The following is a 23,334-nucleotide window of genomic DNA, read 5'->3' as shown; positions in this document are numbered from 1 at the left end:
TACTTTTTATGAATTTAATTTATGGGCCTAAGCTTGTCTATTTAGAAAAGTCGACTTCGACTTTCGAGAAGCTATTTTATTAATCTCCGCAGTTTAAATAATCTATTTAAATAACTTATTAAGCCGCTATATTAGACTTAATACTTTATAAATTCGCTATTTTATATTAAAATAGCTATATCTTTAAATCTATTATCGCTATCGCTATCGCTATTAAATCTTTAGAGCTCTTTTAAAATATCTCTATCTATACTACTATTACTATTAACTTCTATTATTAAAAACTAGATATCTAAAATAGCCTTTATAGAAGTCTTATAGTCGATCGTAATCTATCTATTTATATATATATATTTATGAAACGAAGAATTTCGTCTAATCATTTTTTAATTACTCTTATAAGTATTCTTTAGTTTCGAATTAGTCGATTTTTAGTATATGTTAGATAATCTAATAATAAAAGTCTCGAAAAATCGTTTTTTGATGAAAATGAAATTTAGTAGTAAGGGTCTAATTTAATATAGTCGATTTTAGTTTTCGACTTTTTACTTTAATTACTTAATACTAGTCTTATCAAAATTATCTAGCTTAAACTTTACTTTTATTACTTAACGTTAAACTTACTTTAATTATTTAACTTAAACTTTACTTTAGTTACTCGATACTAAACTTACTTTAACTATTTAACTTAAATTTTATATTAATTACCCGGCGCTAATCTTATCTTAGCTATTTAATTTAAATTTTAATTTGATTATTTAACGCTAGTTTTATCTTAACTACTCGATTTAAATTTTACTTTGATTATTTAACGCTAGTCTTACTATAATAACTCGACGAAAATTGACTAAGATATTTTTATTTTATCTACTTAATTTTAATACTATTAGTATTAAACTTCGTATTTATTAAATTTTGCGTATAAAAGAATATATATAAATGAGAGTATTAAATTCGAATTATGTAACTCTTAGCGTCTTAGCGATTATATAATATATCTTAATATATTTATATCTAGTCGCTCTTTTCTTTTATAGAACTCTATAGTTAATATAACTAAGTGTGCTATCTTATATTTTAATAATACTAACGTTATAAGTTTTAAATTACTTACTTAATATAATCTTTATTATCTCTTAAAATTTAAAAATTTTAATAATCGATATAAAAGATAAGAATATTATTATTACTTATTAAGATCTCGATAGATTAATATTTTATTAGATTTTTAATAATTTAAATAATAAAGAGAAGTTTAAGAATATTATGTTATAGTTTTAAGCTAACTATATCGAAAAATTAGAGTAATTTATTATTAATACATTTTCTATTTATATTATTATCGATCTTATTACTAAGAAGAAACTTCTTCTTTATTATAAGACCTTTATAATCTTATAAGATTTTTAAAAGTTTTATATAATAAATTTACGTATTAAAAATAGATTAAAATTTTGAAAGTTTAATTTTAATCCGAAAGAGTAATTAATTTAAGATTTTATATTATATAAAATATTAGTTATATAAAAGAATAAGAATAGCGTTAGATACTTTATTATTTAAAAGAGTATATAAGATATAATATATCTTAATAAGTTAGCTACGAATATTAAAGAGAAAACGATATAATTAAATTAATATCTAGAAAAACGTTTATTTTAATATTTTTAGAATTTTAGAAGATTAAGATATTCTAAATAATTTTTCTTTAAATAAAAGATAGAAATTAGAGAGGTTATAATCTCTCTTAATATTATCTAAGCTAGCTTTATATTCTATCTAAATACTAATTACCTTACGAAAGCTACTACATATAGGAATTTACTATTAATAGAAAATTGATAAATCATTAGCGATAATTATACGATTTGTATAATAAGGACTACACACCGGATACATTTAAATTTTACATTCTATATAACGTATGTCATATAGAGTTATATAAAATTTTCTATTTATAGCAGATTCAGCTGAATTTATTATTAATGAATAGTTAATGGATAGTCAATGAAATATAAAAGAGATATCGATTTATTATTATTTCAATACTACGCTATAAAGTAATACATTAATATATTACTAGTAGAGAATTAATGGCTAGCGGTAATATATGAAATTTTTCGAAAATTTCTCTAAGTCCCACAGTCCTATAGGGCTATATATCTTACTTATATATTAAATTTCGAGAAAAATCCAAAAATCCAAAAATAAATTACGTGACGTTGATGAATAGGCTATTATAAGCGAAGCGAGATACCCGAATTAGTATAAACCTTAATATATAATAAGGGAATTACGAAACAATTATCTATTTATTTCGAATATCGAATAATTTAATATTATCGAAATTCTAATATCAATGAAACGTTAATTGAAAGTTGATTGAAAGTTATAACAAATATCGAGTTAATAGTACAGTCACGTGACATACCCTTATCGTGTATTTCCTCTAAGGTATAATTATAATATTAAGCTCTCTTAGATATATTTTATTAATTACTATCTTATTATTTATTACTATTCTAGATAGTTATTATTAAAGATATATTATCGTTATATAACTATTCTATAACTAATAACCGATAAATAACCGATATATCACCGATGTATAACCGATATGAAACCCAATTCATACTCGTTAGAAGAATTGATTCTAACTTATAATTTTATATCGATTGTTTAACGGTTATATAACGATTACGTAATAGTTATCGAACGGTTATAAAACGATTATAGAACGATTATACGATTCTTATAAAACTATAAATAATCTATATAATAATTTAAAATAAATTTTAATTTTAAAGTTCTTTATAGAGCTAAAAATTCGTTTAGTATATATAAGCTTAAATATTAACGCTAATAACTTAGAAAAAAATTAAATTTTTGCGAGAATTTTATATTAGAAGATATATTATATAATACTACTAGCCTATTCGAGACTTAGTAAATAAAATAAAAATAAAAAAAATTTATTATAACGGTTATAAAACGGTTATAGAACGGTTGTAAAACTATAACCGTAGTGGGTTCTAAGGAAAGGGGTCTGTAGTTTATAACGGTTGTAAAACGGTTGTAATACGATTATAGAACGGGTTTTCAACTAGCATAGAATCGTTGTAATACCGTTTCACAACCGTAATACGCTAGTTCTATAACTTTATAAACGGGTAGAATAGTATATAATTAATTTTGATATTATATTCTTTTAGATAAGCTTTATTAATTATTATCTTATTTTTATTATATAGCTATTAATATAATGAATAAACTTTTTAAGAATTAGATATCTTAAGAATAAGATATTAATAGAGTTAAGAAGTATAGAGATTAAACTATTTAAATAAATCGCTAAATTCTCTACTATTAATATTAATCTACTATTTATTAAAAATATTATTAATTACAAGTTTAGGCCTATGAATTAAATTCATAAAAAAAAGTAATTAATTTTCAAATCTAATCTCGAGATTGAATTCGACTCTCGAAGAGTAAAAATACTTTAATTTAAAATTTACTTAGAACTATAAGATTAAATTTTATAAATTTTAAAATATTAGAAAGTGTAAAATAAGTTCTATATATGATAAAAATAATAGAAAAATTTTAATATAAAAAAGAGAAGTTATATTAGTAATAAGTTTCTTAGAGAGTTAATTAACTTTAAATTAATTTAGATTTAATTAATAAGAAGTTAATTTTAATATCTATTATGGTTTATTTTTATTAATTATTAATTATTTTTATTTTTATAATTTATAGAATTTTTATTAATCTTATAATTTTTATAATTTTTACGATTTTATAGTTATTAGAATTTTAGAATTTTAGAATTTTTTAGCGAGGGAGATTAATAGAATCGAATCGAGGACGGAGCGAAATAGTTTCGAATTTTATTGAAATCATTATTATTCGACTATCTAAGCTTATGTGAAGAATATTATTAATAGAGTAAATATTAGAAATAATAATCTAATTAATATAATATAACTTAATTAATTATACTAATAAAGAATCTACTTTCTAAATAAGTAATTTCTTACTAAGGCCTTAATCTTACTTAATGAAAGCCCTTACTTAATAAAAGCCTTTACTTTCTTTAATAAAATATCGTTAAATAAAAAATAAAAGCAATATTCTTATTAATAAGTGAAGTAGAAAAAATAAGTTAAAGTAAGTAAAAAAGAAAGTTTTTAGAAATTATTTTCTTATAAGAAAACCTTTACGCTTTAATACTTGTAATTCGTCTACTTCTATATAATATTATTTCTCTCGAAGCCGATATTAACTCTAGCTTTCTTACCGAAACTTTTATTCTTATTAATCTCTATTTCGAAAAGTTTAATAATTAGTATATATAAAAGAATAAGATAGAGCTAAGCTTGAAAATCTTGAATTTATATATATAGCTAATTATAAATTTAGGTCTTATACGCTTTTTAATTAGATCGACTAAGTTAGCTTAATAACTCTTCTATATCTCCCTTATTAAAAATTTATATATAGAAGTTTTATACTTTAAAGTACTTAACTTACGATATATATAATTACTTTATAATTCCTCAAATTATAAAACTCGCTTTACGCTTTCTAACGCTATAAAAATTATAAAGTTTAATCTACTATTAATAGATTAAATAAATATTTAAATATAATAGTTATGATAATTATATTAAACGCGTTCGAGATTAAATAATAATTCTTTTATCTATTTATATAACTATTCTTCTTTTATTATTTTATTAATTCTATTAATTTTATTAATATAAATATAATCGTCTTCGATATCCCTCGTCTAAAGATTACTTAATATCTAAGATATATATATTTCTTTACTCGCCTTTTAGAGCTTCTATTAATATTTTTAGGCGATATTATTTTTTAAAACGCGTCTTTCTTTTTAATTCGTTTTTTATTACTCTATTTTGAAGTCTCTTAATATATATTAGATTCTAAATATCGTTAAGAAGAAGCTTTTAAATAAGAGAAAGACGATATAGAAAATTCTTTATTATAAGATTTATTATTAGATTTCTTTAATAACAATCCTTTTAATAGCTTATATCTTTTTAATTTATTTTTTAACTCTTATTTAGATTTTACTTAATCTTTAATAAGACTTATTAGCTATATCGCGCGTTATCTATATATTATCTATTTATAAACGCGTTAAAAGACTTTTAAAAAGAGCTCGAACGGATTTATAGCTATCGTTCTCCTCTATATACTTCTCTTAAGTTAGCGATACTCGATTAATTATTTAATGATACTATTTACTCTATTAGCTTAGTAATTTACTTAGTTAGATCGTTAATTAGTTATTTAATTATTTACTTAATTAGTTATTTAGCTAGCTACTTAATCTAATACTCTATAAGAGAAAAAGTAAGAGGAGAAACTATAATAGATAAATGCGGAGAATACTACGAAGAAATTAAGTAGTAATAAGATTATTATCGTTAAGAATACGACTTAGCTCTTCAAGATCTCACGTTATATTAGTTATTCACTTAATTAATTACTCAGCTAATTATTTAGTCTAATACTCTATAAGAGAAGAAGTAAGAGAAGAAACTATAATAGATAAATGTGGAGAATACTGCGAAGAATACTATAGAGAATACTATAAAGAAATTAAGCGGCAATAAGACTCTTAGTACTAAGAATACGGCTTAGCTCTCTAAGATTCCACGTTATATACTCTTTACGATTTTATATTAAATTATTACTTAATAAGTAAAGAATATTATTATAACTTAGTTTATTATTTTTACTATATTAAAGAGTAAGAGAAGAAATTATAATAGATAAATACGAAGAATATTACGAAGAATATTATAAAGAATATTGCGAAGAAATTAAGCGATAATAAGACTTTTAGTATTAAGAATACGACTTAGCTCTCTAAGATTCCACGTTATATACTCTTTATAATTCTATATCAAATTATTACTTAGTAAGCGAAGAACATTATTATAACTTAATTTATTATTCTTACTATATTAAGAAGTAAGAGAAGAAACTATAATAGATAAATACGAAGAATACTATAGAGAATACTATAAAGAATACTACGGAGAAATTAAGTGGCAATAAGATTTTTAATATTAAGAATACGACTTAGCTCTTTAAGATCTTATATTATATACTCTCTATAATTCTATATTAAATTATTACTTAGTAAGCGAAGAATATTATTATAACTTAGTCTATTATCTCTACTATATTAAAAAGTAAGAGAAGAAATTATAATAGATAAATATGAAGAATACTATGGAGAATATTATAAAGAATATTATAAAGAAATTAAGTAGTAATAAGGCTCTTAGTATTAAGAATATAGCTTAGCTCTCTAAGATTTCATATTATATACTCTTTATAGTTCTATATTAAATTATTACTTAATAAGCGAAGAATACTATTATAACTTAGTCTATTATTCTTATTATATTAATATAATATATTACTATAATAACGTTATAAGAGAAGAATCTACTATTATAATTAATTAGATCTCTATAGAAAAAATATTAAATAATATATATTTAAATGAATTAAAACTATTCGATGTCTATAGCTATTTTATTATTCGAAAAATTTCACTATAATAGAAGATATTATGAAATTCATATCACTAATTAATACGTTATCTCTATTTCTTTTCGATATTTTAATACTTCTTATTATAAGAATATAGTCTTTCTCTATTTTTTATAAGTAATTATTACGGATTAATTCTTTATACTCGATATATCTTTCTAATTAGATCTTAGCGCGCCTCTCTTCGTATATATATATCTATATATTATATAGATTAAATTAATTTTATAGTAATGAAAGTAGGTTAAAAACGTATAGTAAGCGATTAGAGTTTAATTTAACTTAGGACTAGGGCTAAAATTCGATTTAACTTAGAAAAATCCAACTTCATAAATTTAATTCATAGGCCTTTACTTGTATATACTAATATATTAAATCTTATTATTATATAATATAAATACGAGTAAAGGCCTATGAATTAAATTCATAATCATTTTTTTAATCAGGGCTATCGAGTGAATAGGTGAGCGATCTTTGGTGAGCGAACTTTGGTGAGCGGGCTGTCCGGCTGTCGAGCGAACTTTGGTAAGCGATATTTGAATTCCTTGCGCTTTAATAATTATAAGACTAAATTTCAAAGTTCTTAAAAATTCGGAAAGCACAAATAGCGCTTCAAAATTAAAAAAAAAATCTTAAAATTTTAATAGAAAACAAAAAAGTAATTCTATATGTCAATAATGTACACCTATTTTTTTGATGAGGGAGGTGTGGGAGGGCGAGATTTTGATAGTTGCGGACGCTAATTTATTTACCCGCGATAAGTTAGCCGGTCTAACCAAAGAGCGTAGCGAACCCGAATTGATAATTGGCTGTACACACAAATTCAAGGTTTTCAAGCTTAGCTCTATCTTATTCTTTTATATATACTAATATATTTATACTTCTAATATTTAAAGTATTAAGTTAATAAAATTATCTAATTATATCTCTTAACTCTCTTTATCTTATTACTCTTTATTATAGTATTTATAATTAATTAATTTATTATTAATTTATTTATTATTATTATTATTATTTAAAAATTATTTATTTAATATATTTTAATAATTATTAATACTAAATAAAGATTTTTATTATTATCTTTAATCTTCTTTTTAATTACTATCTAACTCTTTATATTAAATATTACGATATATATTTTATATATTATTATTAAACTTTTTTTTCTAATAATCTTAGTTAGTTAATATATCTTCTTTATTTACGCGATATCGTATCTTAATATCTCTCTAGTCTTCTCTATCGTTACTCTTATTATTAGATCTCTACTCTTTATTCTATTTATAGTTATAATCTACTCTATATATATATATTATTTATCTTTAAACGCCGCTTAATAGAGTATTTAATAAACTTAGAAATCTCGTAATAATAGATTTAATCTATTACTACGAGAAATTTATAGATCTAATAATTAATATTAATAAGATCTTTTATTAGTAATAAAGTTAGCTTAATAAGAGTATAGTAATAAAAGAATAATTCTTATTTTAAGAAAGTAGATAGTTTTAAAGAAGTAAGATTTTTATAAAATAGAAAGAATTATAGTAAAAGAAGAGATAGAATCTAGTATTATAAGAATAGTTAATATATCGATTATATAATATATAATAAGTAATTAATAATACTTATTATACTAAATCGAGTATTACTATTATTATTATAATAATAGAAAATTAATTACTATTACTATTATAAATTTATAAGTTAAGTATAAGATAATAAGATTCTATAAAGAAATCTACTAGAAAGTACTATCTATTAAGACGCTATAATAGCGTTATCTTCTATCTCTTCGTTTCTACTATATTTATAACATTATTATTAATACTTCTATATCGAAGAATTAAAATAATTACTTTTTAGATTTTATCGATTTATTATATCTTAATTTTTTTTATTAACTTATTAAGTTATTATCTCTTTTATTATCTCTTCTTCTATTATTTTCTATTTCTTTTATTTCTTTTATCTTTTTTATCTTCTTTAATTTACTATTATTATTATAATAAACTTTATAATATAAACTTTAATCGAGATTATTATTATAATAGAGCTCGTTATTATAGCGAAGTAATATTATAACTTCTTTTTTATCTCTTTATTTAAATTATTTAAATAGAGTAAGATTTAATAGTAATAATAAGTTTACTATAGAAGATATAATTATAAGAGATATAGTTATAAGAGATATAACTATAAGAGATATAACTATAAGAGATATAGTTATTAAAGATATAATATTCTTTAATTTCTTTTTCTTAATTAAATTTAAAAATATTAAATTTAAATCTTAAATAGAGATATCTATTATATTAGATCTATAAATAATAATTATAATATCGTAATATTAGCTATTATAATAGATTAGAATAGTAGATTATTAGTTAAGTAATAGTAATAGCTATAATAGTAATAGCTATCTATATCGAATTTATCGGATTTAAGATGGCGCAAATGGGGGAAGATACGATTATGAAAAATGGTATGAAAAATGTTACTAAACCTCCTTAAAGGGTTCGAATTTCTCATACTCACCAAGACACCTTTGGAAAGTTCATCAGATTGCATGGGAAACATTGCAATTAGATTCAGCGTCATGATGCTGTAAACCAGTCTTTGACTATTTTCCTAGCACTGCCTGTCGCCTTATATTTAGCCATGGATAGCGCTACTTCTCAGCAAACTGCAGAGGCTCTACGCTACTTGCAAGTCAAGGTACCCCCCCTCTTACATCAGCCTGTCATTGGTATAATATGTGGATCTGGTCTGAAGGGTCTGGCCGATGTTGTGTTGCCGGAGCCACGATTTGAAATCCCATATGCGGATATTCCCCACTTTCCACAAAGTACTGGTATGCGCTGAACTTAGAAGGAAATACGATTTTGCACAACGTGCTGATTGGGATAGTCCATGGCCATGCTAGCAAGCTCTTGTTCGGGATACTCGAGCTTGGTGCTTTACCGGTTGTTTTGATGGTTGGCAGGGTTCAGTTCGTCAATTACCTGTTCCGACCCTCGCTCTGTAAAGTCCGCTCATTTTGATGTTTGCGTAGTTTCTATGAAGGGCACTCAATTCAGAGTATTACATTTCCTATCCGGCTCATGAAACGTCTGGGCGTAGACACGATCATTGGTAAGGCAGCTCATCAAAGTGTGTTTGTCATTATTGATAGGTTGTCCAAGTCACGAACGCCGCTGGTGGTTTGAATGAAGACTATGGAGTAGGAGACCTCGTGGTCTTGAACGACGTGAGGCTCAAGCATCTTCTTTACACCGCCATCTAACCCACGTAAGCATATCAACCTTGCTGGCCTTGCTGGCATACACCCGCTGCGTGGGCCAAACGCGGACGACTTTGGAGTTCGTTTTCCGGCTTTATCGGATGCTTATGACCTTGATCTGAGAAGACGCGCACACCATTTGTGGAAGGAACTAAATCGCGACGCAGGGAGCACTAGGCGCCTACAGGAGGGTACCTATGCTTTCGTCGGAGGTCCCAGGTAAGACTGACTTCCCACTAATGATACCACACCATGGTTAATTGGCACCAGTTATGAGACAAGAGCTGAATGCCGCATGTTGCGTAGCTTGGGCGCCGATGTAGTCGGGATGTCGACCGTTCCAGAGGTCATTGTTGCACGGCACTGCGATATGAAAGTACTAGCAATCAGTCTTGTAACCAACAAGGCATTGCTCGAAGCCGGACCACGAGGGGATAATGTTCACATCCAGGGCTCTAGTCGTCAATACTTGAGAGAAGCCATAGAGAAGGGTAAAGCAAATCATGATGAGGTGCTAGATGCCGGTGAGAAAGCAGCAAGAGAAGTTCAGGTGAGGAGAAGATCTTTCAACCAAGGCGTCATAAGCTAAGGATGGTGCACCACAGCAACTGGTGAGCCTGCTGGTGCGAGACATACTACACGCATACCATGCGCACTGAACACAGAACTCCAGCGCTTTGACTTGAAGGTCTTTGCCTTGATCAGGGTGCTAGATCGCCCAGAAGCACCCGTTCACCCATCAGCTGAAATTTTCTCAATGTGATCTTTGAGTCCCTGAGTACAGTCACCCTCAGAGTTTGCGTATGCCCCCAGATCTCTTCTCCTTCAACTTCTTGTAGTACGCTCTTTTCCCACTCGTCTTCGACGCTTGAATCTCGTTGTACTTTTTCTTGAAGCGACCCGTGTATTTCTCATTGGCCAGTATCTCCCCAACAAGTGTCCTCTTACGCTCCTTGTTGGGTAGCCGCGAGCTGTAGTATTCGGTTGGACCTTCGATGATTTGACCTATTTGGGAGAATTCTGGCGCCAAAGCCCTGATATTGTCAGAACGATAGTGCCGATGTGGATCTAGCACATTGCGTAGCTTGAGGAGTTTCATATCGGATTTTAATTCTGAGCTTAATCTTGTCCGCGGCATGTCGAACCAGCCTGGTCCCGCGGTTGGCAGTTCCTGGAAAATGCGTTAACCATGCTTTCCACCCCGGGTGTACATAACGAGATTTTTGAGTAGAAGGCCATCCGAGTAACTATGAAAAGACTCTCAGGAGTGCAGAGCAGGTACCCAAGACGGGACTGATGATTCTGCGTCAAGAAAATTTGGAAATATACTTTTTCGTCATAGGCGGAAAAAGGGAAGACACGCATGGCTGCCCACCTTCTTGATTCTCTCTTTCACCTTGACGAGATCTTCAACTTGGCGGGCGGTAATCTGCCTGTCTTTGTCATTAACGAGTCGGGTCCGGTCTGCTCGAGCAATGCCATCGTTCGAGGTTGTGTATGGTTGCGCTATGGGGCCTGGAATCAACTTGGGTAATCTAGGCGGAAGATTAGATTTGTAGCATGGGAAGATGAGCCGCAGTAGCATACCTGTACGAGTTTGTAGCTTTCATAGTATGCTTGCCGGCTGGATCTAGCTTTCTCATGCGTCGTTCCGCTCGCTGAAGCAAACCCTTCATTTCGGAGAGCTCGTCTTGATCCCAGCCATCGCTTTCGAGTACACCTTCAGCTGCGAGAGCAGCCATGACGTGTTGGATCAGACCACGTTGCTCCACCTTGGGTAGAGTCAGTCAATCAAGTAGGTACCTGGTCACTTTCTGAAATATTTGCGCACTGTTTTGCTTGGCACGCTACTTAACGAGCTAGAATACGCGCGTGGCTTCGCGATTAAAGTACCTCGAGTACGTGGCTACGGGCCTACTCTCTCGAAAATTTGACTCCGTTGGTGCCACAGAGACATCCTATTCATACGCCAGAATGAAATCACTAGGAGTAGAATTAATGATTTACTTTAGTATCTGTGGGTCAACAACAGGTCGCCACGTCGCTTGCTCCTCGGAAGCGGATGAACCGGCGCCATCAGGATAGGGGACTTGAAACAAGAGACGTTGAGCATTACGAAGTCGAAGTCTCATTGAATTCGATAGACTAGGGAAGAATAAGAAGGCTTCTCATCATGCCCAAAAGAATCGAGTGTCAGTGATGATAAAGTAGAGTCCGGATAAGTGACAATAGTAGGTACCTAGGTAGTATCAATGGTTGGGTACACTCACATGCGCTTCTAGAATAATCAACGAATGACTTCAACGTGCAGCGTGGGGGTTACCTTAAATATGTGTATATTACCTACCTACCTACTTTACCTTAGGTATTGTCATTGTCTGCCCCCTAAAGGCTGAAACCTTAAAAACCTTACCCCGCCTGTCTCTTCTAGCCGCCAACAGGGATACGTACATCTACGGTTCAACCTTAGTCGTTGAGAAGCTACAGCATAGGTAAGCACCTTACTAAGTAGGTAGAGTAAGGTAGAGCCTAGAAATTAGAAAGCTTAGAGTATACTTACGCTTGATCGGTTGATCCTCGAGCGTCTATTTGCTGTCTCCGACTGACTTGATTAAAAGACAAAACGCCTCATCCACTCCAAAAGATTCGCTCACACAGATCCTAATAAACAACACTCATACCTCCGGCCGCTCGTTGTCCGCCTCGACAGCGCAAGCGCGACTTTGTGCCCGCTGCTCAGTGCTCACGTCGTGCTCTCTTGCTCTCCGAGTCTCTACCTATCTAAAAACACGTTCCAATTACTCGTGAAAGATAACCCCCAGCATTCGGCCTTCTACCAATCAGGCTTGCGCAGCGATTGCGCGCCCATCACAGCTCCTCTCACAATTTCTTCACAACTTCCCGACAATCGGAGTCAACCATGGATCAGAACCCACCGGGCTCCGGGCAGCAACAGCAGCACCAGCCACCACTTCCACGGTATGATCCCGCCAATGGGGGACATTACGGTATGTGACCTACCTCTCGTGCTGTCCACAGGCACACATCATTCTCTGTGTGCAAGTAGGAACGGAAAATCCATTCACTAGACTCGAATCTCCAAGCTAATCCTGTCATTTTACAATAGGCGCGAGTGCTTCGGTACGTACAACGAAGTCTGCCAGATGAGCTCTCGTCACATGGCTCATCGTTGCTACAGGTGGCAGCGCAAACAGGCTTCACATCCCCAGAATTCTATACGGGGACGTGGGCGAATGTGAACGATCTGGGAGAGTAAAATGGCTAGCAACTCAAAAGCTGACAAGCTTCTAGGTCAGCCAAGGCCTCAGTGGCAACTACCGCGATATTTTGACGACCTACTGGCAGCAAACCATCAACAGCCTCGAGAATGAGAGCCATGACTACAAGCTCCATCAACTTCCATTAGCCAGAATCAAGAAGGTCATGAAGGCTGATCCGGACGTAAAAATGATTTCAGCTGAAGCGCCGATATTGTTCGCTAAAGGATGCGACATCTTCATTACCGAGCTCACGATGCGCGCATGGATTCACGCTGAAGAAAACAAGCGTAGAACGCTGCAGCGTTCAGATATTGCTTCAGCACTGGCAAAATCCGACATGTTTGACTTTCTTATCGATATCGTTCCCCGAGAAGAAGCCGCAAGTCACGCCAAAAGATCTGGAGGTCAGGGAGGCGCAGGGGGAAGCGCGGCCTCTGCTGCAGCGCAAGCCTCTTCAGGCGGCCAAATCATTCCCCCCCCGAACAACGTTCAACAGCAACCTCCACCCGGCCACCCTCAGCAAGCGTCACAGCAAATGGGCCATGCGGACTATTCTTCGCTAGGGAACGCCCAGATGGCACAGGAGCAGGAGTATAGGCCACAGCCCGGAATATACGCTCCTCAAGTACCACCTGATCCTACCAACGCTTATGGCCACCCACCACAACAGATGTTCGAGGGTTTGTACAGTTACTCTCTTCCTACACAGCCAGTAAGTCAACTGCTGCCTAGCCCTTGATCTAGATAATTGCTGACGGTCTGAAAGATGTATCCAGTTAATCAGAGGGGCCAGGACCCTTCAGGTGGACAGAATACGAGCCATCAATATCAAAGACACGAGGGAGGCGAAGGGGATGCAGATGCAGAAGGTGAACGAGATTACGAAGTCGGTTAATCGCCTTTTCGGGGCAGGCCATGTATCTCCGTGTCTTTGGCAAACTGATTTCACTGGGAATGAAAAGAGAGTCAAATCACTGTAGCGACGGTGTGGAAGGGCGTAGCGATCATATTGTGCCAGCATGAAATACTAAATGTGAGCATCTAAAGACGGTCAGGTCTCAAAGTCTGCCTAGATGTACCATGTAATGAAAACATACACTGAAGCAAGGCCTGCGCTCCCGAATCTTATGGACTATGGTGCGGCTATGTGCATGGAGTTCTATTTTGAGTCGGGGTGAACAGTAGCGACTGATCTTTCGCCAGGATGATGCTATTGAAGTAAGTCACCTGAGTCCAAACTTGTTTTTGGTACAGCTATTGTAGCCTCTTGGAAACTCGTTTAGGCTTTCCCGGATGCAGCTTGATGAATCCGGGGGGTTCGAAAACAGTCACAAGAGCCCTGTAAAATCGATTGTAGTTGGCGTGGATCCTTCACCTCGTATGTGGCAAAAGCTGGCTAGCATTAGACTTTGAAGTCTTCAGCCTGGCCTTACTCGCTATCAAGACTTCATGCCAAAGCGCGAGGACAGGGCCTGGAATTTGTCTGTTTTCAGAAGAGCTGGACTCTGCACCGTGTGGGTGAGTCTATCGAATATTAGCATATTGCGCAACCATCGGCCCATTGTCGTAGCTCTGCCGATACTTACTTCTCGAGTAGAATGGGGCCGTTCATTGCATCGACTCTTCCATATTTCTTATTTCTCGTGGCAATGTCGTAAAATTCATCGGAGTTCTCGGCTTGCATCAACATGATAGTTTGCTGAAGCTCGTCCAGATTCTCTCGCAATATTGGATTTCCAAGCGTATCCACGAATTCAGTAAGATACTGAACGTCTTTGGCGAGCGCAGCCACGCCGTTAGGATTGATCCGCCTTACTTCCGTTGACAGAGGAAGAGACAGTATCATAGTTGCTGCGTGGCTCAGTGCATCGAAGTAGATCAATTCTTTGATCTCTGTAGGTAGTCCTAAGAGCACGGAGTTCATGATGTTCGACAAATATCTCGTCAATGTTTGCATGTAATTGCTGGGCTCCTTCTCGAGCGTGGGTGCCATCCAGTCATATTCTGCCGTACCGATAAGATCATCGATCTTTGAATTGACGAGCTCGAATATTCGTTTTTCTGCGGTTTTCTTGTTGCCACGGAACTCTTCTGTAGCACTAAGGCTAACGCTTCCCTCAACAGAAGCGTTAGACCTAGCAGCAGCAAGCAATGGCTCGAGTTCACGGCAAGCAATCTCGAAATGCTCTAAGTTGATCAGGATTTGGACGATTTGTCCAAGATACTGCGAATTGAGCCTTTCCACCAGTAGTCGACAGACGCTTTCCGAGAGAAGCTCATCTAGAGAAGTCTTGAGAGTCTCGTCGATAACCCTTGGATGCTGAAAGTGGTCGTCGGAGAAGAAGTAGAATTGATTTAGAAAATTTCGGATGTCGATGCAGCACAGGGGATACATCTGAGAGAAGGGAAGAACGCACGGGAAGCGTATATCTTCGCGTGGCTTGTCCGGTGTGTACCAGCTTACGTTGACAACCTTGTCATACTCATCTAGCTTGCTTATTGGCATTGGCATGTAGTCGTCCGTCGAGACAATCTCTTGAAAGTCATCACTGAAACGTCTTTTCAGGAGTTCGGCATACTTCTCGAAGAGCTTTAGAAGAAAAGCATCAAGAGCGGCCACAGGGTAACTCCAAGACTATGCCTCATCAGCAACGTGACAAGAAAAAGAATTGCGGCCCAAGTTTTCACGTACTTCCATAGTCTGGATGAAGAGCGCGATGACGCCTTTAATCTTAAGTAGCACCTCAGCATTGGTGACCTCGTGCAATGCCTTGGAGATAAGCGTGATGGCTGTTTGGCACATCGAGTCCCAAAGTTCGTCAACATCAACAGCAGAGCGCAATTCCGGCGTCTTTTTCATCGTCGCCTTCTCGACGATCGCGAAGCCGGCAATGCCTTCCAACAGCTCGCTCAGGCTTGCGCTTTCTGCGTCGATCAAGGTCACGGAAGAAGGCATTAGCAGCTCTTTCTGCTGCTTTCGAGTGGCAGCATATTCGGCGCGGAACCTGTCAATCTGGCCAAGGGCATTGTGAATATGAAGGCACTCAAACAAAGGCGTGAAGTCAACTTGGACATCTTCATTGTCTAGGATGTCAAACTCCTCGGTCTCATCAGAAACTAGCTCGATGGCAAAGTTCAGCTTGAAATTGCTGAGGTCGGGTAGTGCCTCCGCTCGGTCCTTCTGCCGGGTTCTTCTCTGTTCAGTATGGTAAAAGGCCACCTCACCCAGGAATTGCGAGGTCTCTCTGATCCGGAAGAGCCATGTGTTCAAATCCGTCATCACAGCCTCCGCGATGAGCTTCTTGGTGGCAGGAACTGATTTCTGGATCATCTCCGCAATTTTGTACTGCGTTATCTCCTTGAGATGGACACTCTGAAGCTCATCAAGAGCTCTCAATGCCGAATAACGACTTTTTCTACTCAGAAGATCGTGAACCTGATTGGCTAATCGAAGGACATCCAAGCAATCACGCAGAGCTTGGGTAGCTTCGTCTATATTTTGTCGCACCCCGCGCGAGTCAACAAGAGCCTTCTTCTGCTCAGCCAGCTTCTCGGTGCTTGATTGAATGGAATGGTTAAGAGCGAGGATCTCGGAGGTTAGGCCGATGGTCCCCTCGCGTACGTGGAGCAACTGATTGACTGAGCTGACGAAGCCTTGGTGGTTCGTGTTGCATATTCGTTCAATTTCCGACTCGCGGTTTGCGGAGTATTGTGTCAAGGATCGCAGAAGCTGATGACTTTGGCCGCCTTTGCTTGCGTCCTTGATTGCGGGAAGAAGCTGGTTGAAGTATTCGTTGTCGGAGGGTGCTTGCACAATCTGTAAGGCGTAGGTGTTAGTCAGGCTACAACATTCATCAATGATATAGCATGTCTACTTACCTGCTGCACAGCATAGTCCAGCTCCATTCGAGGATCAATTACAGACGGCATCATTATATCGGCTTGCTTTCAGCCACCAAGGGGTGCTAGGTTGACACTGGCAGGGATACGAAAATGGGGCATATCGTTGTCAATGTGATCATGAATTCTCATCACCAATATTTTTGAAGGACTCCGCGAATGGAGTCCTTCACTGTCTAAGAAGCGCAGGCGGCCCTCGGTCTCAACTAACTATCAAGTAAGTAAAGTACAGTAGTCTAACAATGTAGGTACCTAAGGTACGCGGACATCGATTCGGCACGAATTGCCCGGGCTGCCCTAAGGTACTTTACTTTAGCGATCCCGATGATGGCGGGCGCAGCGCTTAGAAAAAGCTAGTATCCTAGCCGAAGTTCCCTGCGTCCTTTAGTAGAGTACTTTCCTCCGTCCGTACATATACGCAACCAAGCCTGCCTCTCTCTTCTCAATCTCCGATTGATGTCACTACTCGTAGTCTTTAACCAAAGCATCTGATACTCATCCAAACCCAAGCTATGCGTTCACTTCAACGCTTTGCTTTTGACTTGATTCCGGCATTCTAAAACTCCAACTGCAGGTAAACACTACACATGTCTTCTCCTGTGTCACCTTAGAGCAGGCTTCCGTCGGTGCAGTGAATGCAATACTGAACGCGACGCTTGCCCTCATGGTCGGTGGAAAATGGGCTTCCGACTGAATTGAAGCTGCTAAAGCATCAAAGCGTCCCAGTGATGCGGATCTTTCCTGAATCTTGTAGACTGTCCTGGGGCAATGAGAGGGCCCAGACGCAGCAGGGTTTTGCTTGTGCACCTCAACCAGAACCCCTCTTCAGTGATGGCCCGAGACTCGGATTTGTTCGATGACAAGTAAGACGACAAGGTATCTTAGCTACCTTATTTGTCATGCTTTAACTCGATGGCTCTCCGAATGGAGATTGTCACCATCCCGTATCAGCCTTCTTTAGTACCGTATCGTATCGATGAACAACCTTCCTTCCCCCTTGGCCCCTCTTCTGCCATACATCTTTGTGTCCCCTAATGCACATTCTTGCACACTCTTCGTCTGCCAACTGAATGCTTGCAACTATTGTTGCCTTCTCCCTTGGACATATCCAAAAACGACTCCAGCTGTGAGAAGCTTCTCTTAGCACACCTTTGTCTCTGTCATCGTTCAAACGACCACGACGGTTTATACCTCCTTCTTTCCTGTCCTGGCGTTGCTGCCATTTGCCAGACAGATACTGTTCCTGCCCTCAAACAGGCCCACCTTACAATCATGGCATGCACTCATGACCGTAATGCCCCCTCTGCTAGCCCAAATTCATCCGAAGAGGTCGAGTCACACCACGGTACCCCAGCAACGAAGCTTTCTCCTTTCTCCCCAGATCAGGTCCTTGAGGATCTCAAGCACGTTAACCAGGGTATCGTGAGAGCGAGGGTACCACCACCCTTTGTTCTTGCTCGTGAACAGTCTAATTTCGGCCCGAATGGCAAAGCTGGCAACTCCACGTTGCCTGGATCGCAAGATCCCTTCCTCTCGGTTCCAAGTTTGAGCTCAAACACTCAAAGCTCTGGCGATGGGTCCAAGCTATCGCCCAATGCTTCCACGTTCACTCCTACGAGCTTGATCGAGAGTGTCTCTAGCAATGGCACCTCAAGCTCTAGCACATTCCAGTATCCCCTCTCGGCTCCAATTTGCGGTATCGGTATACAAGGTCTGGATTTCCTTTCGCCCATGTCTCGCTCAAACAACCTCCAATACGGTCCGATTGGCAAGAAGAGTTTCTTATCTGGTTCAAATAACACTACCATTTCCCCCACAACTCAGCCGGCAGGCTCTGCTTTCGGCACTCTGGTCACCAATGTGGGATCCATCAAGCTGGGGCAATTCTCTACCGATGTCCCAAGATCGAGGTCGTTGATGGCGGGCCCAGTGAGTAAGGCTACTTCCGCGAAGGAGATCGAAAAGCTTTTGGGTGTAAGTTTTTGTTGAAATCCCATTCCTGTGAGACGACTGACAGGGGCATAGCACAATGTCACCTCACCCCCGAATGATGTCGTGTTTGCTGAGTTGGCTGTCACTGGCCTATTCTACGTCAAATTTGCGGATATTCGTGACAGTGACAAAGCGTTTTCAACCATCAAAACATACCGCCGTGAATGGGACGTTCAGTACATCTTACCAAAGCATTTTGCCCTGAAATTTCATCCAGAGAAGTTCCGGCTCTCTCCTGTTTCAGAGTACGAGGGACAAGTCCTGGTGAAGGCCGAGTACGCAGGACTGCCTCAAAACTTTGATGTCGTGGCGATTGGACATCGCATCAAAGAGGCGCTTGAAAAGTATGGCTCTATAATAGCCTTCGAACTAGGCATAGTAAAGGCCTCGGTAGCGGCTTATCGAGCAGAGTACTCTAACGTCAACACAATCGACAACGCTTTGTTGCGTATGAATGGTTCGAATTTCGCCGTGAGATTTGCCCCCAAAACCGGGTACTTGCAGATGGCTGACTCACGCAGATGTGTACCTTGAGCATAGCTCCCTACCAGCCTGACCTGGAAGATCTAACACAAAGCCTGTCAAAGTCACCTGGTCCTCTTATTATAGGACAGGAGACGAGCTTGGAAAGTGATTTTGCTAGCATGAGCCCGTTTGATCGCCTGGACGCCTATGGTCCAGAGACCTCAAGCTCTTCATCGAATTCTCAGCATCCTCACTCGGCCCCCGCTAGTCGGCCTCTTGCATATCGCAAAGACTTCAATGAGCAGCATACACCATCGTCTCACCACAGTCACGGCCAAGGCTACGTGGGCGGAACCTCTAATCAGAGTCCTATTTGGAGTCCAAATCCAAACTACAGCCCTTTCTTGAACTCAGGGTTTCAATCGCCGATCTGGTCCCCGTTCAACCCCGGTGCTATTGGACAAGAGCGTGGAACACCCACACTTCTACGAGTACATCAGCGTCAAGGATACTATCCCCCACAAAATAGGGGCCAAAGCAAGATTGGTGGGCGTCAATCCCACGACTATGGGTCAGGGCACCATAACATCGTAGATATTGATCGTATTCGCCGGGGAATCGATGTTCGCACAACCGTATAATACTTACTCCTTCCTTACTCGATCTCCAAGACAAGCTGATCATCAATGGCAGATCATGCTGAGAAATATCCCCAACAAGATTGATCAAGTACATCGTGGAACAGCTCTATACTCGCGCTTGAACTTACATTACTTAGGCTCTGCTCAAGGACATCGTGGATGAAAGCAGCTTCGGCAAGTACGACTTCATGTATCTACGGATTGGTATGCTCTCTTGCTCGTCCTTCGACGCTTGCCGCTAATCAAATTAACGTAGATTTTGCAAACAACTGCAAGTAAGTTTTCTATAATCTGCTGGGGCAGTCAATGTTATTAAATGGTCTAATCTTTGGCCTTTGCAGTGTTGGCTATGCTTTCATCAATTTTGAGGACGTAAGTAGAAATTTTAGGAAATCAACTTCCAGAACGCTAATTATTGAACAGCCTTACTCCATCATCGATGTTAGTAGTTGTTACAACCACATGAAAGATAGAAGGCTCACCCAAATACAGTTCGTGAATGCTAGAGCCGGCCACCGTTGGTGAGAGAACGATCTATCAACATCTTTTTAACCGGCACAATCACTGATATGGGCTTAGGAATTGCTACAATAGTGACAAGGTTGCCGAGGTCTCCTATGCCAGTACGCTCGCTCTACAAGCATGCTTTCCTAGGTTTCATTCTGACATGTAGCAGCTATCCAAGGCAGAGACTGCCTAGTTCAGAAATTCCGCAATAGCTCCGTCATGCTCGAGCTTCCGTCTTTTCGCCCAAAGGTACACTCACCCTGTTGCGATCGAGAGACCAGTTTGACTAAGTCTTGAAAGATCTACCACACTGGCACTGGTCCCAAGGCTGGCACCGAAGACAAATTTCCAGGCCCAGACAATCCATCAAAGATGCGTCGGAGTGTTGAAAATGCAGAGCATGTTGGTCAGTTGCATGAAACCTGTTCAGCCTCTTCTGCAAACTGACTGCTCGATTGCAGGGCTTTTCGCGCCCAGAGCCGGTCAAAACTTTCGCGACGAGCAACGACGACGTCGGTCCCAGTATGATCGCGGCACTCGGCTTGCCGAGATGGAGGATTCATACGAAAACCATCATCACGACTATAGAACCGAGCCAAATGCTTTTTATGCCGTTGGTCCCTATGGGAGCTCCAGAGGTCCGTGCTACCCAGACTATGGAGGGACTCCATTGTAGCTGGGAGAGGAGAAGCGTCTGGCGCAGATCCGCTTAGCTCGAGAATATCGCCCGATGCCAAGGATCATGTTATCGGACTTGCATCATCCGTAGCTTCCTTGAACGCCGTCAGAGACAGTCACAGCTAGCGTTGCCGTCATCACCAGTCGCTTCATTTTGCCCTAGAATAATGGCCTGTTGGTGTCGTCGAACAAGAAAGAAAGAAATCTCAGTTGTATAAGGGATCGAATTGGAGGCCTTGATGTGTTTGAGAGGGGCTGTATACACGAGTGTGCAGCTATCGGTGATGTGGTATTAAATTTCGCTTCTTTCGCTGGTTCTATTTTGCTCTAGGGGGATTTTTTCGTGATGTTCGATGGCTTGTGGCTGGAGGGGAGAGACATAGAGGCATCTCGTCGCTTGAGTAGCTTCGTCACTATATTTTACTCGTAGCTGTTCAACACATCAGAGCAGCCAGTCACATTATGACTCCTGACGGAGTTCCTGAATTGCCTGTTCCATCAAAGCGTAGGTAGCTCGCCATACTCGGATTGGAAGCACGTGACCTAACCAGAATAATCAGAATTTTTAAAGGACAGGCGAGACAATTTTCTCGACCTGCTGTCCATCATCTCTGTCAGCGCCATAATTAGAATAATGAGGGAACCGGCTTACGCAAATGATATCATTGTGACGGCCATCTCTGAAGAATGGACTTGGAAATTACCCAAATGCAGGTAGCGACTCATACCTTCCATCTGCTACATCATCGAAACAAGAACCAGCATCGGCACTCCAAGTGGTGGAAATGGTTTTCCATGCTGAAGCACTGCTTGAGCAAGTTGATACACGAAATTCAAGCGAGAGACATTTTGCGTGCTCAAGCCCGCGTGAAACACATGTATCAAGTCTTGCTGCCGAGGTGCTACGCGTAAGTTTTAAGGGGTTAATGTGGTTGCCTCTTTGACTCCGGTCTAATCTCTCCTCAGGTGTTTCACTCAACTAATCCAAGATAGTCAATTTTCATCGCTTGGCCTGACACTTGTTGCAGAGCTTTCTAGAATTCGGAGACTTGTGGCCCCTTATACTGACCAAGCCGAAGACCGAATGGATCCTGCAATGGAGCTTGTGGACAGCAAAGACAATTTTCCTTTGAATCTGTCTGAGGATTTTGGTGAAGCTGTGCGGAGAACTACTTCGAGCCACGCGACTGATGTGGGGGTATATCCCGCCCTTGCGTTCGACATTCTCACCGGACCAGAACGCGGTAGGGGTGCGGAAAAGCGCCTTCGTGAAAGGGAAGGAGCTGGCCCAGGAGTTACAAAAACAGCAAACGGTGAGATTGAATCACCGCAACCAGAACCTGGCAACGCCATTGCTGGCTTCAAGCCGTGTGCATCGTCAGCGCCTACTAAGAGGCAGAGGCAGAGGAAGCCAGTCAATGCTATTGATGACCTTTTCCAAGGTTTGAACTGAACTTTGAGAGCCCATCTCTGAATTCTGAGCTATCCAAGACTTGCAATGATTGATTATACATGTGGTCTATTATTGAGCTCCAATCTGCCAGGAGCTTATCCAGAAAAGCAGGCTACCATAGCCAATATTAATACAGAGATGTTGCCCCATGCTCCACGCTATGCTGTAGAGATACTTGGGCGAAAAGACCGTCCAGATGAACAAATGCGCTCGCAAAGCTGTACATGCAAGCATTACAAACAGAAGGCTACTCGAGACAAAAGTAGAGAGCAAGGACAGATGCCGAATCCATTTCTGATGCTGCTTATCTCGCCGGGACAAAAGCAGCGCTGTTGCGGACGTCCACCACAAGGGACCCGCCCAATTACCGCAGAAAGTCAACACACCCACAGCCACTACGTTGTATCCATCGATACCGTTGTAAGCGTTCGAAAGATCAATCGAGGAGATGGCGTTCGAGCCGCCAAAGGCAAAGAATGATACGTGTTGAAAAAGCAGAGATGTCAATGTCAAATCGATACCCGAGAGTCGAAG

At 37.9% G+C, this 23,334-nt stretch overlaps 5 protein-coding genes across 5 annotated transcripts; 3 read left to right on the top strand and 2 right to left on the bottom strand.

Moving 5' to 3' along the window:
* Positions 1–9,261: 9,261 nt before the first annotated feature.
* HO133_000300 (uncharacterized protein) lies at positions 9,262–10,472 on the top strand (the record flags this gene model as incomplete). The annotated part of the gene is made up of 6 exons (XM_037291239.1): positions 9,262–9,454; positions 9,511–9,592; positions 9,656–9,735; positions 9,786–9,850; positions 9,897–10,102; positions 10,154–10,472. 6 exons carry the CDS (start codon positions 9,262–9,264, stop codon positions 10,470–10,472), a joined length of 945 nt encoding a protein of 314 aa, XP_037152674.1.
* Positions 10,473–10,673: 201 nt separating this feature from the next.
* Positions 10,674–11,625, bottom strand: HO133_000299 (uncharacterized protein; the record flags this gene model as incomplete). The annotated part of the gene is made up of 3 exons (XM_037291238.1): positions 10,674–11,054; positions 11,259–11,418; positions 11,471–11,625. The coding sequence occupies 3 exons, from the start codon at positions 11,623–11,625 to the stop codon at positions 10,674–10,676; spliced, it is 696 nt and encodes a 231-aa protein (XP_037152673.1).
* A 1,178-nt stretch (positions 11,626–12,803) lies between these two features.
* HO133_000298 (uncharacterized protein) lies at positions 12,804–14,059 on the top strand (the record flags this gene model as incomplete). The annotated part of the gene is made up of 5 exons (XM_037291237.1): positions 12,804–12,891; positions 13,011–13,024; positions 13,083–13,139; positions 13,196–13,876; positions 13,931–14,059. The coding sequence occupies 5 exons, from the start codon at positions 12,804–12,806 to the stop codon at positions 14,057–14,059; spliced, it is 969 nt and encodes a 322-aa protein (XP_037152672.1).
* A 71-nt stretch (positions 14,060–14,130) lies between these two features.
* On the bottom strand, positions 14,131–17,094 carry HO133_000297 (uncharacterized protein; the record flags this gene model as incomplete). Its single annotated transcript, XM_037291236.1, has 7 exons — positions 14,131–14,205; positions 14,262–14,307; positions 14,354–14,374; positions 14,611–14,688; positions 14,751–15,799; positions 15,857–16,981; positions 17,044–17,094. The coding sequence occupies 7 exons, from the start codon at positions 17,092–17,094 to the stop codon at positions 14,131–14,133; spliced, it is 2,445 nt and encodes an 814-aa protein (XP_037152671.1).
* A 1,242-nt stretch (positions 17,095–18,336) lies between these two features.
* Positions 18,337–22,800, top strand: HO133_000296 (uncharacterized protein; the record flags this gene model as incomplete). Its single annotated transcript, XM_037291235.1, has 9 exons — positions 18,337–19,038; positions 19,090–19,527; positions 19,578–20,144; positions 20,300–20,366; positions 20,419–20,437; positions 20,504–20,534; positions 20,970–21,075; positions 22,062–22,255; positions 22,378–22,800. The coding sequence occupies 9 exons, from the start codon at positions 18,337–18,339 to the stop codon at positions 22,798–22,800; spliced, it is 2,547 nt and encodes an 848-aa protein (XP_037152670.1).
* Between the last annotated feature and the right edge of the window lie 534 nt (positions 22,801–23,334).

The sequence above is a fragment of the Letharia lupina genome (assembly GCF_014066315.1).
Source record: "Letharia lupina isolate WasteWater1 chromosome Unknown contig_10, whole genome shotgun sequence".
Lineage (NCBI taxonomy): Eukaryota > Fungi > Ascomycota > Lecanoromycetes > Lecanorales > Parmeliaceae > Letharia > Letharia lupina.
Note: the sequence above shows the minus strand (reverse complement) of the source record. Positions and strands in the feature narration are given on the sequence as shown.